We start from the raw sequence: 15,111 nt of genomic DNA, 5'->3' as shown, positions 1-15,111 counted from the left end.
TATTTCTTTCCATTGTCTTTCATTATACATAATGATTATCTTTTTATCTTCTAGGGTCCAGCTGGCCCTCCAGGGCCACCTGCCTATAGAACGGTAAGTTGAGAATGTCTTTAGCTTTACTGAAAGGTAGAATCTTATATTTCTTTTGGGTTGGATCTTCCCAGTGTAAGCAATTAATTTAAACAGCCCTGATTTCTCCTCTCACTACCGATCCATGATCAGAAAAGTGGTTTTGATTTCCTCCTTTGTAAGTTGTGGCACATTTTCCCAAACCCTTCAGTTTGGAGGATTGAATCCTCTAACAGAAGCCCCATTGCAAATTTGAGATCAGATAAAATAAGAGGTTTAGTTTATTTTACACTTACACAAAATTGCAAGGGCAATTCGCCCAAAAAAAACAAGTGTCGAATTTGCATAAAAACTGGGGTAAATCACTGTTTTTTCAGTGGGAGTTTCAAAATGAATCTCCCACACTCTGCACTGCAGAGTGCACTAGCGTGAATCACTCCAGAAATCTGTGGGCAGGGCCTATTCCTGCTGGAGGGGCCAGCAGCATAGCACTGAGTGATCAACTGCGCATGCACCAATTGCACATGCGCAGCAGCCACCACTGCTTGCCTCCCAGTTGCTGGCCAACCCCGTGACCCCTGCCACCCTCCATGGACTGATTGCTGTCCCCTTCCCAACCATGTCCAGGCCAGCCCCAAACCCCCCTCACCCCCAGCCAGACACAATGCCCACGCCTTGCCTCGCAGCCCCTATCTCCTGAATTCTAACCTCCTCCGCAGTCCCGAGGCCCCCCATCAGTCCCGACTCCCCCAACTGGCTGCCCCCCACCCACACCCAATTGCCACCTCCCATTCTGTCACCCAACCCAAATGCAGAGTGGCAATGGGATCCCCAACCCCACTGACCCCCAGAGGTCTCCCCATTAGGCCCACGTCCATGGCACTGCCCAATGCCTGATGGGCAGTGGTAAGGTGTCCCATTGGCATTGCCACTTTGCCCCTTGGGCAGTGCCAGGTGACCCAGGCTGGCACTGCCAAGTTGGCAATGCCCAAGGGGTACCCTAATCCAGCGCCCGACCCTCTGGGGGCCTCAATTGTGCCCCCCTTCACTCCAGTGGCCTGCCGGCTCCCTGCAGGTGGGGAGCTATATTAAACCCCAATGGAACCACTCCTGGCGGGGTGGCAGGGGGAGGATGTTAGTGGGCCTGGAGATTTTGGTCCTGGGCCCACCAATGAAATGTAAAATAGATTGAGAGGCACATTTGCATAAATTATGCCGCTCCACACCAGAAATCGGCGTGGATTTGACAGTGCCGGAAATCTGGCAAAATGGTCTCCGCTCATGTCTCCCAGCCTGCTGCACTACAAAAGCAGCACAGCCAGGTGGGAGAAATGCCCCCCCCACCCCCCTGCTTCTTTGGGATGACACAGTGGTTAGCACTGGCACCTTATGGCACCAAGGACTCGGGTTCAGCCTTGGGTGACTGTCTCTGTAGTGTTTGCGCATTGACAAGTCATGTTGCAGCTTTATAAGATCTTAGTTAGGCTGCACTTGGAATATAGTGTTGAATTCTGGTCGCCACACTACCAGAAGGATGTGGAGGCCTTAGAGAGGATACAGAAAAGATTTACTAGGATGTTGCCTGGCATGGAGGGCATTAGCTATGAGGAGAGGTTGGAGAAACTTGGTTTGTTCTCACTGGAACGACGGAGATTGAGGGACGGCCCGATAGAAGTCTACAAGATTATGAGAGGCATGGACAAAGTGGATAGTCAGAAGCTTTTCCCCAGGATGTAAGAGTAAATTACTAGTGGGCGTAGGTTTAAGGTGCGAGGGGCAAGGTTTAAAGGAGATGTACAAGGCAAGTATTTTACACAGAAGGTGTTGGGTGCCTCGAATTCGCTGCGGGGGAGGTAGTGGAAACAGAGACGATAGTGAGTTTTAAGGGACATCTGGACAAATACATGAAAAGAATGGGAATAGAGGGATCGGGTCCCTGGAAGGGTAAGGGTTTTAGTTCAGATGGGAGCATGGTTGGCACAGGCTTGGGGGGGGCGGGGGGGGGGGTGGGCAGCCAAAGAGCCTATTCCTGTGCTATAATTTTCTTTGTTCTTTGTTCTTTATTCTCCCTGTGTCTGCCTGGGTTTCTTCTCATGATCCTGAGATATGCAGGTTAGGTGGATTGGCCATGCTAAATTGCCCCTTTTTGTCCAAAGATGTGTAGGTTAGGGGGACTATTGGGGTAAATGTGTGGGGTTGCTAGGATAAGGCACAGGGTGGACCAGGATAAGATGCTCTTTCAGAGAGTTGGTGCAGACACAATGGGCCGAATGGCCGCCTTCTCCGCTGTGAGAATTCTATGGTGAACACACGAAGGATTTTCATAACCTCCGCCCCTTTTGCATTGATACAATAAAATAGGGATAAGGGAAAGAAAGAGGTTATGGGGCAAAGATCACAATAAAATATGAGGTGTGGTTCCACCTGAGTCTGGAGTCCAGAATCAAAAGCCCAATGGCATATTCCTTCCGAGGTTAGCAGGCTGAAACTGCTGCAGGGTTATAGTCTTCCAGAAGTGATGATGCCCCAGTAGAAGAAGGCACATAGATATCAATAAAGCTGTCGGCACAGATGCAGAAGTTTCAATGTTCCAGTAGTATACAGTGTAGGTGAGGGCCAGGCAGTTTCCTTGGACAGTGCTCTCTCTGCTGCTACCTGTTAGGTGATGTAATGGTGGACTCCATGGGTACAGTTGTCATGGCAATATTACAGATTCTAGCATCTTGGGGAGGCTACGTACCTTACACTTCTCCTTGATTTTGGACAAAGGATGAATTTGCCCAGGTTTGGAATCTTGAGATGTTTAATAGAAGAATCAGGGTCCATTTGACCTTGCAGATGTACCGGCTGGAATTTTCCAGCCATTCACGCCCTGCCACTGCTGCAAGTGAGGACCGAGAGTTTGACATTCTGCCAAATCTCCATTCACGGCAGTGGGACCAGAAATGGAACGAATATTGTTGCATTTCCTTGGAATTTGATTATCTGTAGTCACAGGGGCATTCAAAGAAAACAAGATCCCTGCTGGTTTTCTGAAGGCCAGAAATCCCTCTGGTGTGCGTCAAGGCTGGTCTGGCGTGTTACGGTGAAACCTTTGTCCATTTCAAAAAATATAATAATTTTATGAAGTAGCCAGGTTGACGTGGATGTGTATTTTTCTTCCTGTCTTCCGAACAGGACACCCCACGCACTATGAATGTTATGTTACTAACTTTCATATAAGAGAAAAATATTGCAGATTATGGAAATCTAAACGCTAAACAGAAAATGCTGAAAAGACTCGGCAGATCCAATGGCATCTGTGGAAAGAGAGACAGATTTAAATGTTTCAGGTCAATGTCCTTTCATCAGAACGCTGAGAGGCAAATTGCTGAGTGCCAATTCATTGAAAGTTGTTCTGACCTGTATACATTTGTTTTCTAGCATGATGATCAAAAGAATGGAGGTGTAAAGGGAGAGAAGGTAAGTTCCATATCTGATGTATGAAAAGGTGTAGCTCACCCAATCACCACTCAAATTCAAACTAATCTTAGATCCTCATTCTAATCTCCTGACACCAGATTGAGCCGCACAGTGTTAGACAACACAGAGGGAGGCCATTCAGCCCACCATATCTGTGCCATTTTGTCCTCAGATTTTCAAAAAATTCACTGCATTAAAAAAAACTCATCTACCCTCTGATTATTTTGTCAATTATTTAAAATTTGTGTCTTCTGGTTACCAACTTTTCTGCCAATAGGAATAGTTTCTACCTATCTAAGTCAAAATTCCTCAGAACTGTGAACTTTATTATTAAATTGCCTCCCGAGTCTTCTCTGTGCTGGAGAAAACAATCCCAATAGATGCTTGTCCTCCATTCTCCCAGTTGACCATTATTGATGTTTGACCCCTGATAAAGAGGGTATTTTACTTGATCCCACATGAGAGAGAGTGATGCTGTTGTCATGGCTGAGACCCAAACCCCACCCTATAGTTCACTTGATCTTAACACGCAAGGAGCTCAGAGGTTCAAGAGATGGTCACTAAATAGTAATCAAGAGGAAGAACTTTGACTGACCTTCCTCTCCTTAACACCAATGGACTCAGGGCAATGATTTCTCCTTGTCCGCTGCCCTATTTAGCCTGGGACTGTAATGGTCCATGCACCTTCCTACTCCCAATAGCTCAGCCACTCATGGATAGGGGACTGATTTTTCCAAATGGCTTGCATTACCACTGAGAGCTTTGCTCATGTACATTGAGAAATTGGACACACATTGTATGCAATTTTATCCATTGAGTTTGAAACTTTGAATAGCACACATCCATTCTCCCTCAAAGTATCCCCAGTGAAGAAAGTTTCCTAATGGCCCTTTGATTTCTGAGAATGCTCTACACTCCCACCTGGGCTAAAGATGTAGCAAAAATTAATAGTAATGGGGGAAGGAAGGAAAGTATGAGATGATTTTACAACAAAACACATTTTCAGAGGCGAAGAAGAAAAACAAGGTTTCCTAGCCATGCTTTCTGATGTCCTTCATTCCACCAGAATCTGTAGTGAAACCATCCAGATTTGAGTGAAATGAGGAACATTAAGACATGGAATCCAACGGGTGAGAATTTACGTTTTGCATGGAAAGAGACTTCATTTTTAACTGTGGTATGATTGCAAGAAGTTAAATAATACCATAAAAAACTTCCTCCTGATGGAAGACAAAATTGCTTTTGGATAGTGTCTTTCACGATCTCAGGATATTCCAAAGCACTTTACAGACATCTTGTCACTGTTGCAATTTAAAAAGCATACAGCCAATCTGTGCACAGCAAAGTCCAAGAAATAGCACTGACCACCTAATGTTGGTTAAGGCATAAATATTGGACACTTTGAAAACTTTCAAGGAGTGCCATGGAATATTTTATGTCCATGTGAAAGGGCAGAAGGAAAAACACCACTTCTGATCATATAGCACTCCTTCGTACTGTGCTGAAGTGCCAACTTAGATTATGGGTGGGATTTTATGGCCTCACTTGGACAAGATTGTAAAATCCCGCCCAAGGTCAACGGAGACTTCCGTCCTGGGAACCTCGCCTGCTCCGATTCTGGGGCAGCTGAAGAGGTAGAATTTTTTCTATTTGATTTATTATTAACACGTATACAGTGAAAAGTATTGTTTCTTGCGCGCTATACAGACAAAACACACCGTTCATAGAGAGGGAAACGAGAGAGTGCAGAATGTAGTATTACAGTCATAGCTAGGGTGTAGAGGGAGATCAACTTAATGCAAGGTAAGTCCAGTCAAAAATCCATGGCAGCAGGGAAGAAGCTGTTTTTGCGTTTTGCTGGCTGCTTTGCCAAGGCAACGGGGGGGTGTCAATGGATGGCAGGCTGGTTTGCGTGATGGATTGGGCTACATTCAGGACCTTTTGTAGTTCCTTGTGGTCTTGGGCAGAGGAGGAGCCATACCAAGCCGTGATACAACCAGAAAGAATGTTTTCTATAGTGTGTTGTAAAAGTTAGTGAGAATCATAGCCAACATGCCAAGCTTCCTTAGTCTTCTGAGAAATTTATGCCCATGTGTTCAAGTATCTGGCTTGAACATAAAATCCATAGACTCAGAGGTTGATTGACCAGTAGATTTTTCTTGCATCCTGCCTAGCAAAGTGTCAGGGAGGGTTTAGCAGACCCTTCCAGGCAAGGAAGAAGGATTGAAGTCTGGAACACTCGAGAATTAAGAATTGCTGAGAGGAACAGAAGTGTTTGGCTCAAGGCAAATGGTTGACATTGATTCACAAAAGTACAAGCGTTAAGCCATGTCTGAAAAATTTTGCTTTTTGAAATTTTAACTTTTTTGTTTATTGTGCAATTAGGGGGAACCTGGACAGAAAGGTGAAGCTGGGAAAAACGTAAGTTTGGGTAACACCTTCAACGTGGCACTGGGGAAGGGAAAGGGTTTTTTGGATGTTCACATTGGGAGCCAATCACACCCAACTGAGACTAGGCCAGGGCCTGGTTTCAGTCACATTGATAGCTGACCATTTTGTTAAGAAGAGAAACCAAAATTAGTTCAAGATTTGCTGATTTTTGTTCCTGAACTATGCATGCTTTGGTAATTACATCGATAAGTTACTTGCATTGTTAAAGACAGGTGATGATCATTGGCTCAACCTCCAAGAGTGTAAATGGACAGCACTGGAACAGTTGGGGGAATCAAAAGGTGTTTTCAATTTTACTCAGCTAAATGTAGAATAATCTTGCTGAAGGTAAAATAGAAGCTGCTGTATTATTCCTCCATAAGAAGTCTCAACGCACCAGGTTAAAGTCCAACAAATTTACTTGATAGTAAATCCACAAGCTTTCGGAATATACTACTATTGATCTGAACAGACGAGACATGTATCTGAATCCCATTCCCAGTAAAAGCTTTGGTTAAATGGTAGATTTTCTACGACTTGTAGATTCCATTTCAAGGTTGATGGGCTCAGGTTCTGTCCATCAATAATTGTATCCTGATTGGTTAAAAGTGCTGAAAGATCTATTTGCCAATGCCTCTAGTCTCTCACTGCCTGTTCAGTCTGCCATATGTTCAGATCTTCGCAAACATATTACCATCTTGCCATTTTTAGCTCAACACTTTCCAGCTTAATCCATTCCATCAGTTCTGAGAATACAGACCTTTAACCATGTAGACTATAAATCTCCATCACTGTAGGTTCCTCAGTATAACATGCTGTAATATTACTGTAAAAACTCATAGTTAAGAGCATGTCTCAAAAGAGGCAGGTTATAATCCTGCTTGCCCAGCAATGAATCTGTAAATCTGGAAGCCGTCAACAAAGCTTCTTGGCTGACTTATTGGTCATGATCTCTGCATTATTAATTGAGCCATGTACAAATTGGCAGAGGAGAAATAAGATTAGAGAAATGAATGCGTGGCTCACAGACTGGTGTGAGAGAAGTGGGTTCTGGTTCATCAGGCACTGGCACTCGTACTGGGGAAAATAGGATATACATTGGGATGGTCTACACCCAAACCATGCTGGAGCTGATGGTCTAGCGAGTTGCATAACTAGGGAAGCAGAAAGTGTTTTAAACTAAGTAGTGGGGACAAGGAATCAATTTTGGGAAGATGTGGAGACAAGGTAAAAGAGAAGAATACTATTATGGGAAAAGATAGACTATGACAGGAAAGGATGGATCAGCAAATAAGACAAGATGCTACAAAAAAAGAACAATACTAAAAGCTCTGTACCTGTGTTTGATAAGGTCCCCCATGCAAGACTTCTTGAGAAGGTGAAAAGGCATGGGATCCAAGGGGCTTTGGCCTTGTGGATCCAGAACTGGCTTGCCTGCAGAAGGCAGAGAGTGGTTGTGGATGGGTCTTTTTCTGCATGGAGGTCAGTCAGCAGTGGAGTGCCCCAGGGATCTGTTCTAGGACCCTTGCTGTTTGTCATTTTCATAAATGACCTAGATGAGGAAGTGGATGGATGGGTTAGTAAGTTTGCCGACGATACGAATGTTGGTGGTGTTTTGGATAGTCTGGAGGGATGTCAGAAGTTGCAGTGTGACATAGATAGGATGAAAGACTGGGCAGAGAAGTGGCAGATGGAATTCAACGTGGATAAATGTGTAGTGGTCCATTTTGGCAGGATCAACAGGATGCAGGAGTACAATATCAAGGGTAGGAGTCTTGGCTGGGTTGAAGAGCAGAAGGATCTTGGGGTCCAGGTCCATAGGACTCTTAAATCGGCCTCGCAGGTGGTGGATGTGGTCAAGAAGGTGTATGGTGTACTGGCCTTCATTAATCGAGGGATTGAGTTTAGGAGTCGGGAGGTAATGCTGCAACTTTATAAGACCCTTTGTCAGACCCCACTTGGAGTACTGAGTGCAGTTCTGGTCGTCTCACCTACAGGAAGGATGTGAAAGCTATTGGCAGGGTGCAGAGGAGATTTACAAGGATGTTGCCTGGATTGGGAGGCATGCCTTATGAAGATAGGTTGAGGGAGCTAGGTCTCTTCTCCCTGGAGAGACGAAGGTTGAGAGGCGACCTGATAGAGGTTTATAAAATGTTGAGAGGAATAGATAGGGTGGATTCTCAGAGGCTATTTCCCAAGGCTGAAATGGTCCCTACGAGACGACACATGTTTAAGGTGCTGGGAAGCAAGTACAGAGATGTTAGGGGAAAGTTTTTCACTCAGAGGGTGGTGAGTGAGTGGAATCGGCTGCCGTCAGGGTGGTAGAGGCGAACTCACTGGGGTCTTTTAAAAGACTTCTGGATGCGTATATGGGATCTAATGGCATTGGAAGTTACAGATAGTTCTATGGCTTGGTAGGTATAGATGTGATCGGCACAACTTGTGGGCCGAAGGGCCTGTTTGTGCTGTAGTGTTCTATGTTAAAACCCACATTACATTCAAGACAAAACAGATGAACCGGTAGCGCAAACCGAAATGAATAAATTCGATCTGATAGCTGTTACAGAGACATAGCTAGAACATGATATAGATTGGGACCAGAAACTGAAGGGTACATCATAGTAAGGAAGGACAGGAAGTTAAGAGAAGGTGGAGGGGTAGCACTGTTAATTAGTGGTGGTATTAACTCATTAGAGAGGGCTGACCTAAGTTCACAAAACCAGGACGTAGAAATGGTAAAGGCAAGAAGTCACTTGTGAAAGTGGTGTACAGGTCTCCTAATTGTAACTACACAGTACGACAGAGTATCGAAAAAATGGGAGTTTGTCAGAATCATGTGGGATATTAATCTACATTTAGATTGGAAAAATCAGATGGGCAAGGGTAGAGTAAATGAGTTCATAGAATATTTTTGGGATAGTTTCTTAAAGCAGCACATTCAGGAGCCAACCAGATGGCAGATTATACTAGACCTAGTGTTGTGTAATGAGATTGAATTAATTCATAATTTCACTGTGAAGGCACCTAGAGATTGCAGTCGTCATAATATGATTGAATTTTATGTTCAGTTTAAGGGAGAGAAGAATGTGTCCAAGACTTGTATTTTAAACTTAAATAAGGGCAATTATGAAGGCATGAGTTAACCAAAGTGAATTGGCAAATGTGCTGAATGAATAGATTAATTGAAGTTCAGTGCAGATATTTAATGAGATATTTCAGAATATGTAGACTAGACACATTTCAATGAGAAAGTAAAATTACAAGGGGAGGGCCCATCATTCATGGTTATCTAAAAAATATTAAAGACAGTATTAAAGAAAGAACATATATTTGTGCAAAAGGAGTAAGAGGTCAGAAGATTGGAAAGAATATAAAGAACAGCAAATGACAAAAAGATTGACAAGATGGGAAAAAGTAAGAGAGAAAGCTAGCTAGTAATATTAAGACAGATAATAAGAATCTCTATAATTATTTAAATAAGAAGAGTTAATGAAGTGAGTGTTGGTCCTGTACACAGTGGGCGGAATTCTCCCCAAACAATTTCAAGTGTCGAATTTGCGTGAAAACTGGAGTAATTCACATAGTTTTTTTCAGTGGGAATTCAGGGAAGAATCTCCCAAACTCTGTGCCCTGCAGAAGTCACCAGTGTGAATATCATTAAATTTCAGGAGACGGGGCCTATTCCTGGAGAGGCCAAAATCAGCATGATGAGGGGCAATTACGCATGCACCAATCTGTCAGTGCTGAGGTTGGCACATGCGCAATGGTCCTGCACTGATGGCCTTCCAATTACTGGCCAGCTCAATCGCTGGATAGCCTCTTACCCCTCCAAAAGTGGCTGTCCCTGCCCCCTAATGATCCAATCGCTGGCCCCCACCCCCCCCCCCCCCCCCAACCGTTCTGGGGTCCAGCCCCAACCCCCCCCCTCCCCCTCTTAGCCTACTGCAATCTCTAGCACCACCCCCCCAACCAATTCTCCCCCAGCGACAGTAACACCCACCCCACAGTCCTGAACACCCCACCCCCGCAGTGCCAATTCCACCCAGCAGGCTGACTGCCCCCATGCTGACCCCAACCCCCAGCCCACCCTGATCGCTGGCCTCTCTGCTCCCCCCACCGCTCCCCATGCAGAGTGACACCCCCACCAATCTCCCCCCACGCCCTGCGTCCATCAGGCCATATATCCATCAGGATCTGCCCTTTATGCCCCGCCCCCTTGTCACTGCCCAGTGGGCTAGCACTGTGAAAGTGCAAGTGCCAGTGCCCAGGGGGCACAATCCCAGCCCGATTGCCGCCCTTTCACTCCAGCAGGGTCGGGCTGCGAACTCCCTGAAAGTGGGGAGCCATTGCATTCCTCACTGGAATGAGATACTCTGTCAGAGTGGGAGATGCAAGCAGCTCCAGAGACTTCAGTATGATGTATGGAAGGACTTGGGGTGCAATGTGTGTTGAGGTTGTGGAGCTCGTATTGGCCGTTTCTGGAAAATGGCTCCCCACTGGGAGTGTTGATTGGGGGGTGTGCCACAGGGGTTGGAAGCGTACTGGGCAGTGGAGGGCATTGGTGACTGCCCTTGAGGTGTCTGAGGATGTTTTGACATTGTAGCACTGCACATGTACAGGTTTCAGAATGGGATACACTCACTCTTGCAGCCCGAAGAACGTCATTCATTATCTTGTGACGCTGCCCTCCAGACCGAGGAGTCAGTGTCTTGACGTTTATCGACGATGCCACCGCCTCCTACAACATGCTTGCTGTGTGACCCCTTGGACAGTGATCCTGAGTGGGGTAAAGCAGCTGGCGCCTCTCCTCCACCATATTTTACAGGAGGGCATGCTTGCTCTCCACAAATCTCAGCACACTTTTCTTTGGGGCCATCTTCCTGGCGTAACTGGCTGTGTGTCCATATTGCAGCTTATATACAGCTCTGGCCTGTTAAGGGAGTCCAAATGCAGTCAGTTTGGTCCAGTCATGGCCCCTTTAGGTAAATTTCCTTGAGATTAATGTACATGCAACCTGGTTTCAGTAGAGGGTGAGCCATCTCCAAAGGTGTTGATTGGGTTAGCTCAACAAGGTACTGTGTCCAGGGAGGTTGCAATGCTCAAGTGTCTCACTCAATGAGGGCAAATGCTCATAGTTGGTGAGTGTGCATGGCAGTACAGTGCTCTGTGTGTGAAATGGGGGAAAGGGATGAGGAGTGCCCAGCGATGTCCGGGTCAGTGGGGGATGGGGAGTCCAGCGATGTCCAGGTCAGTGGGGGATGGGGAGTCCAGCGATGTCCGGGTCAGTGGGGGATGGGGAGTCCAGCGATGTCTGGGTCAGTGGGGGCTGGGGAGGCCAATGAATATTTTGTGGATGGGGAGAGGCTAGCAATGTCTGTGGGAGAGTGTGTGAAGCCAGTGATTTCAATGCTGGGAGGATTTGCTTAGCAATCTCGCATGGATGTGTGCATGCGCGGGGACCCCCTCTCAGTGCGCTGATTTCAGCCTCTTCAGAGGGAACAGGCCCCATCCACAGCTTTTCAACATGATTCATGCTCGTGACGCCTGCAGTGCACAGAGTGCTGGAAATTTATTGTGAAACTCCTGCTGAAAAAACCAGTGTGATTTATTCCAATTTCCACACAAATTCAACATTTAGCATTTTCTGGGGAGAATCGCCCCCATTAACTTTCAGGGTTCATGTACGCTTTAATGTTCCTTCCAGGTATTAACCGGGCATAAGGGTTACCCTGGAGCTGTTGGACATCCAGGACTCCCCGGTGTTCCAGGAATTCCTGTAAGTACAATGTTTTACATTCACTATGTCCTTCATATCACTTGCTGGGCTCCAGTCATTCCTGAAAAAGTAGCTGCTTTACTTTATGAAAAGTTTCAACAATGAGAATTATTTATTTTTTACATTTTAAATAAATTATATTGTAAATCCCAGAAATTCCCTTCCCTATTTATTTTCCCTTAGGATCTGTGGACTTGGTTTTACCTGAGATAATTTCATACTCCAGACCATGGACTTACTCATTTGAGTCTCTGCCAATCTTGCTACGGAAGGAGACTTGAGCACAAGATCTAGGCTGACATGCCATATCACTACCGAGGGAGTGCTGCACTGTCAGGGACATTTTGGAAGAGATGTTTAAACCATGATCCCCATCTGCCCTCTCAACTGGGCGTAAAGATATCCCGTATCACTGTTTCAAAGAAGAGCTGTGTTGTCTTGGTCAATATTTACCTCTTAAACAATATCAGTGAAAAAGAAACAGATTAGCTAAGCACTGTTGTCTGTGGGATCTTGCTGTGTGCAAATTGGCACTCCTGATTCCTACGATAGTGACTATACTTCCAAAATTAATTCAGTGGCTGTAAAGCACTGTGGGATGTCCTAAGATTTTGAAAAGTCCTACATAAATGAACTTCTTTTTCCTTCTGTTTTCCCTGCGATGTAAACTAGCTAAAGCACGTGGGACAGTGTAACATTGACATTGTGAAACCAGAGCAGCCAAATTCTGCTGCAAGGCACAAAAACATTGCGATGCAAGGCTGGTTTTCTGAGTACCAAGTGATGTCAATGAGCCATACTCCATTGGGAAATCACAAGCACACTGCCAGCAGTTTGGCATTAGGGCTGGAAAATTTGAGCAAGCTTTCCCTAACTGAATTTCCAGCCAATGCATGTTGAGAAATGGGAAGAAGTCTTTCCGAAGGTAAAAGCAAAATACTGTGGATGCTGGAATCTGAAACAAGAGCAGAAAATGCTGGAAAATCTCAGCAGGTCTGACAGCATCTATGGAGAGGGAATAGAGCCAACGTTTCGAGTCTGGATGACCCTTTGTCAGAGCTCTGATGAAAGGTCATCCAAACTCAAAACGTTGGCTCTATTCCCTCTCTGCAGAAGAAATCTTTCCTAATGTTTGCTGTCTCTGGTGGCATCATTGGGAATTTTATTCATACTTGACCTTTCACACCTATGTGGCTGGGCTCCTTTTTATAACTGGAATGCTGATCTGAATGAGGCTTGTATCAGGCTGCACGTCTCATCATATTGTTTAAGATTGTTCAAACAGTGAGTTTGATACTCTTTTATAGGGAAAGCCAGGAGCTGATGGAAAGCGTGGACCACCTGGGAAGGATGTAAGTTTACTATGCTTCCTTAGGGCATAGCAATGCAATAAGAAAGTTCAATTTACCTGTTGACTCTACTACTGAAATCGATGATGAAGTTGTTATGAATGCTTTGTTGGGTAAAATTGTCTGCATCTCAACCACTGTCCCCCTGCACCTCTTTCTAAGCTCCTATCAGGAGCCAGCCCAATGCAAGAAAGTGAACAGATTAAATGATATTAAATCTTATTGGTGGTGGCCTACTGATAGAAAATGAATGGAGTGACCATGCCTTTGACCTTCCCTCTCTCCCAACAAGGAAGCTGTTATCTATTCCGTGCCTCCCTGGTGCTGGGACAGCAGGACTCAGTATAACAATGAGCTAGATTCTGAACTCGTGTGCAAGTGTAAAATTGTTAGTAACAAATTGGCTGCCCACACTACACCACTCCAGTTTATGGACTCTTGTAAAATGAGTTGGCCTCTCTCTATCTTTTAAACCATCACACCAATCAGGATCTACCCATCATGTGGATAGCTTGTCCCTATCTCACTCCAGCCTGGTTCATTTTTTTTTAAATCAGTTATCAGGCATTGCAGGTTAAGCCAGCAATTTTATTACCCATCCCTAATTGCCCTTGAGAAGCTTCATGAACTTCACGAGAGTGGAACCTCAAGATGCTACAGGACTGGATGAACACTCAGAGGGAAAAAATTACAGAGCTGTAACAGCTGTAAGGAACTGATGACCAACGAGGAAGATAAACTACCAGGGGTTTATTTGGGTGAAAATAACTATATACAGGAGAGATAAGAATACTTCCGGTCTCCATGACATCTGACTCCAACTGCCAGAAGACCTGTGCCCCCACTCTTGATTCACGTGCCTCGTTGCGATTGCCCCCCCCCCCACCCCCGATAACTCGCCCCATAAGGGGACATGGTACGACAAGGGCTATGGGGAGCAAGCACAGGAATGGGATTAATTGGATTGTTCTATCGAAGAGCCAGTGCAGGCATGATGGGCTGAATGGCCTTCTTCCCTGCTCTATGATTCTGTTCCACAGCCTTTGCTAAGGTACAAACAATCAGTTAGGTGAAGAACATAGAGTATATAGACTTTCAGAATGGAGTCCATGTGATTTTCCACCCATTTATTTAAATGAGAGATCATCAAAACAAAAGTACAATGATGTTTTTCTTTTGTTCTGCAGGGTGCAAAAGGCATTGGTGGATTGCCAGGGACCAATGTAAGACAGAGTCACCTTAAAATTACTATAACTGCAAATGTCCTGTTTGGTCAATGTCCACAGCGGGGCTTACCCTGAGGGAAATATTTCGTATTCATCTGTGTCTGTTTCTCAGCAAAAGCAAAATTTCCAATCAGGGAATAAGTAGGGATTCTTTCATCATATCCTACTTCCAGTTTCGACTGCAGGTGATAAGCAAGGAGATATGTAGACCTGGTTCCAGAGGACAGCAATTGTTGTCCAGTTTCTAACCCTCTGGGGCAGTCTTCAGGATCTACATATTAATCTACTTTCCAAGCAAATCCCATAGTTAATATAGTTTATATGAATTTCAGCAAAGTCTTTGACAAGATCGCACATGGGAGACTTGTAAAGAGGGTAAATTCATGTGGGATAAGGGTAATTTGACAAAGTGGTTTCAAAACTGGCTCAGTTGTAAGAGGTAGGGGGTGATGACAGAAGGCTGGTTCAGTGACTGGAAGCTAGTGTCCAGTGATGTACCACAGGGATCTGTGTTGGGACCCCTATTATTCATCATTTATATAAATGACATTGATGACTATGTGTGGGATAGGATTAATACATTTGTGGATGACACAAAACTTGCATGGATGGTTAGCAGTGAGGCAGAGTTTCTTGGACTACAAGAAGATATAGGCAGGATGGTCAAACGGGCGGATAAGTGGCAGATGGAAATTAACCTTGAAAAGTCTGAGGTGATGCACTTTGGAAAGTGTAATTTGACAAGAAAGTACTCAATGAATGGTAGGATACTAGGAAGCTCTGTGGAACAAAGGGACCT

General features: G+C 45.0%; 1 protein-coding gene across 1 annotated transcript in view; it reads left to right on the top strand.

Moving 5' to 3' along the window:
- LOC145355625 (uncharacterized) overlaps positions 1 to 15,111 on the top strand; it is a 190,526-nt gene that overhangs the window by 7,397 nt on the left and 168,018 nt on the right. The window contains exons 6-11 of the mRNA XM_080207869.1: positions 55 to 93; positions 3,493 to 3,531; positions 5,917 to 5,952; positions 11,666 to 11,737; positions 13,045 to 13,089; positions 14,274 to 14,309. Of these exons, the coding sequence (XP_080063995.1) occupies positions 55 to 93; positions 3,493 to 3,531; positions 5,917 to 5,952; positions 11,666 to 11,737; positions 13,045 to 13,089; positions 14,274 to 14,309 (267 nt within the window). The remainder of the gene's footprint in view (positions 1 to 54; positions 94 to 3,492; positions 3,532 to 5,916; positions 5,953 to 11,665; positions 11,738 to 13,044; positions 13,090 to 14,273; positions 14,310 to 15,111) is intronic.

The sequence above is a fragment of the Carcharhinus amblyrhynchos genome, chromosome 19 (genome assembly GCF_965287045.1).
Source record: "Carcharhinus amblyrhynchos chromosome 19, sCarAmb.v2.hapA, whole genome shotgun sequence".
Taxonomy (NCBI): domain Eukaryota; kingdom Metazoa; phylum Chordata; class Chondrichthyes; order Carcharhiniformes; family Carcharhinidae; genus Carcharhinus; species Carcharhinus amblyrhynchos.
The sequence above is the reverse complement of the archived record's forward strand: the minus strand, read 5'-3'. Positions and strand labels throughout refer to the sequence as shown.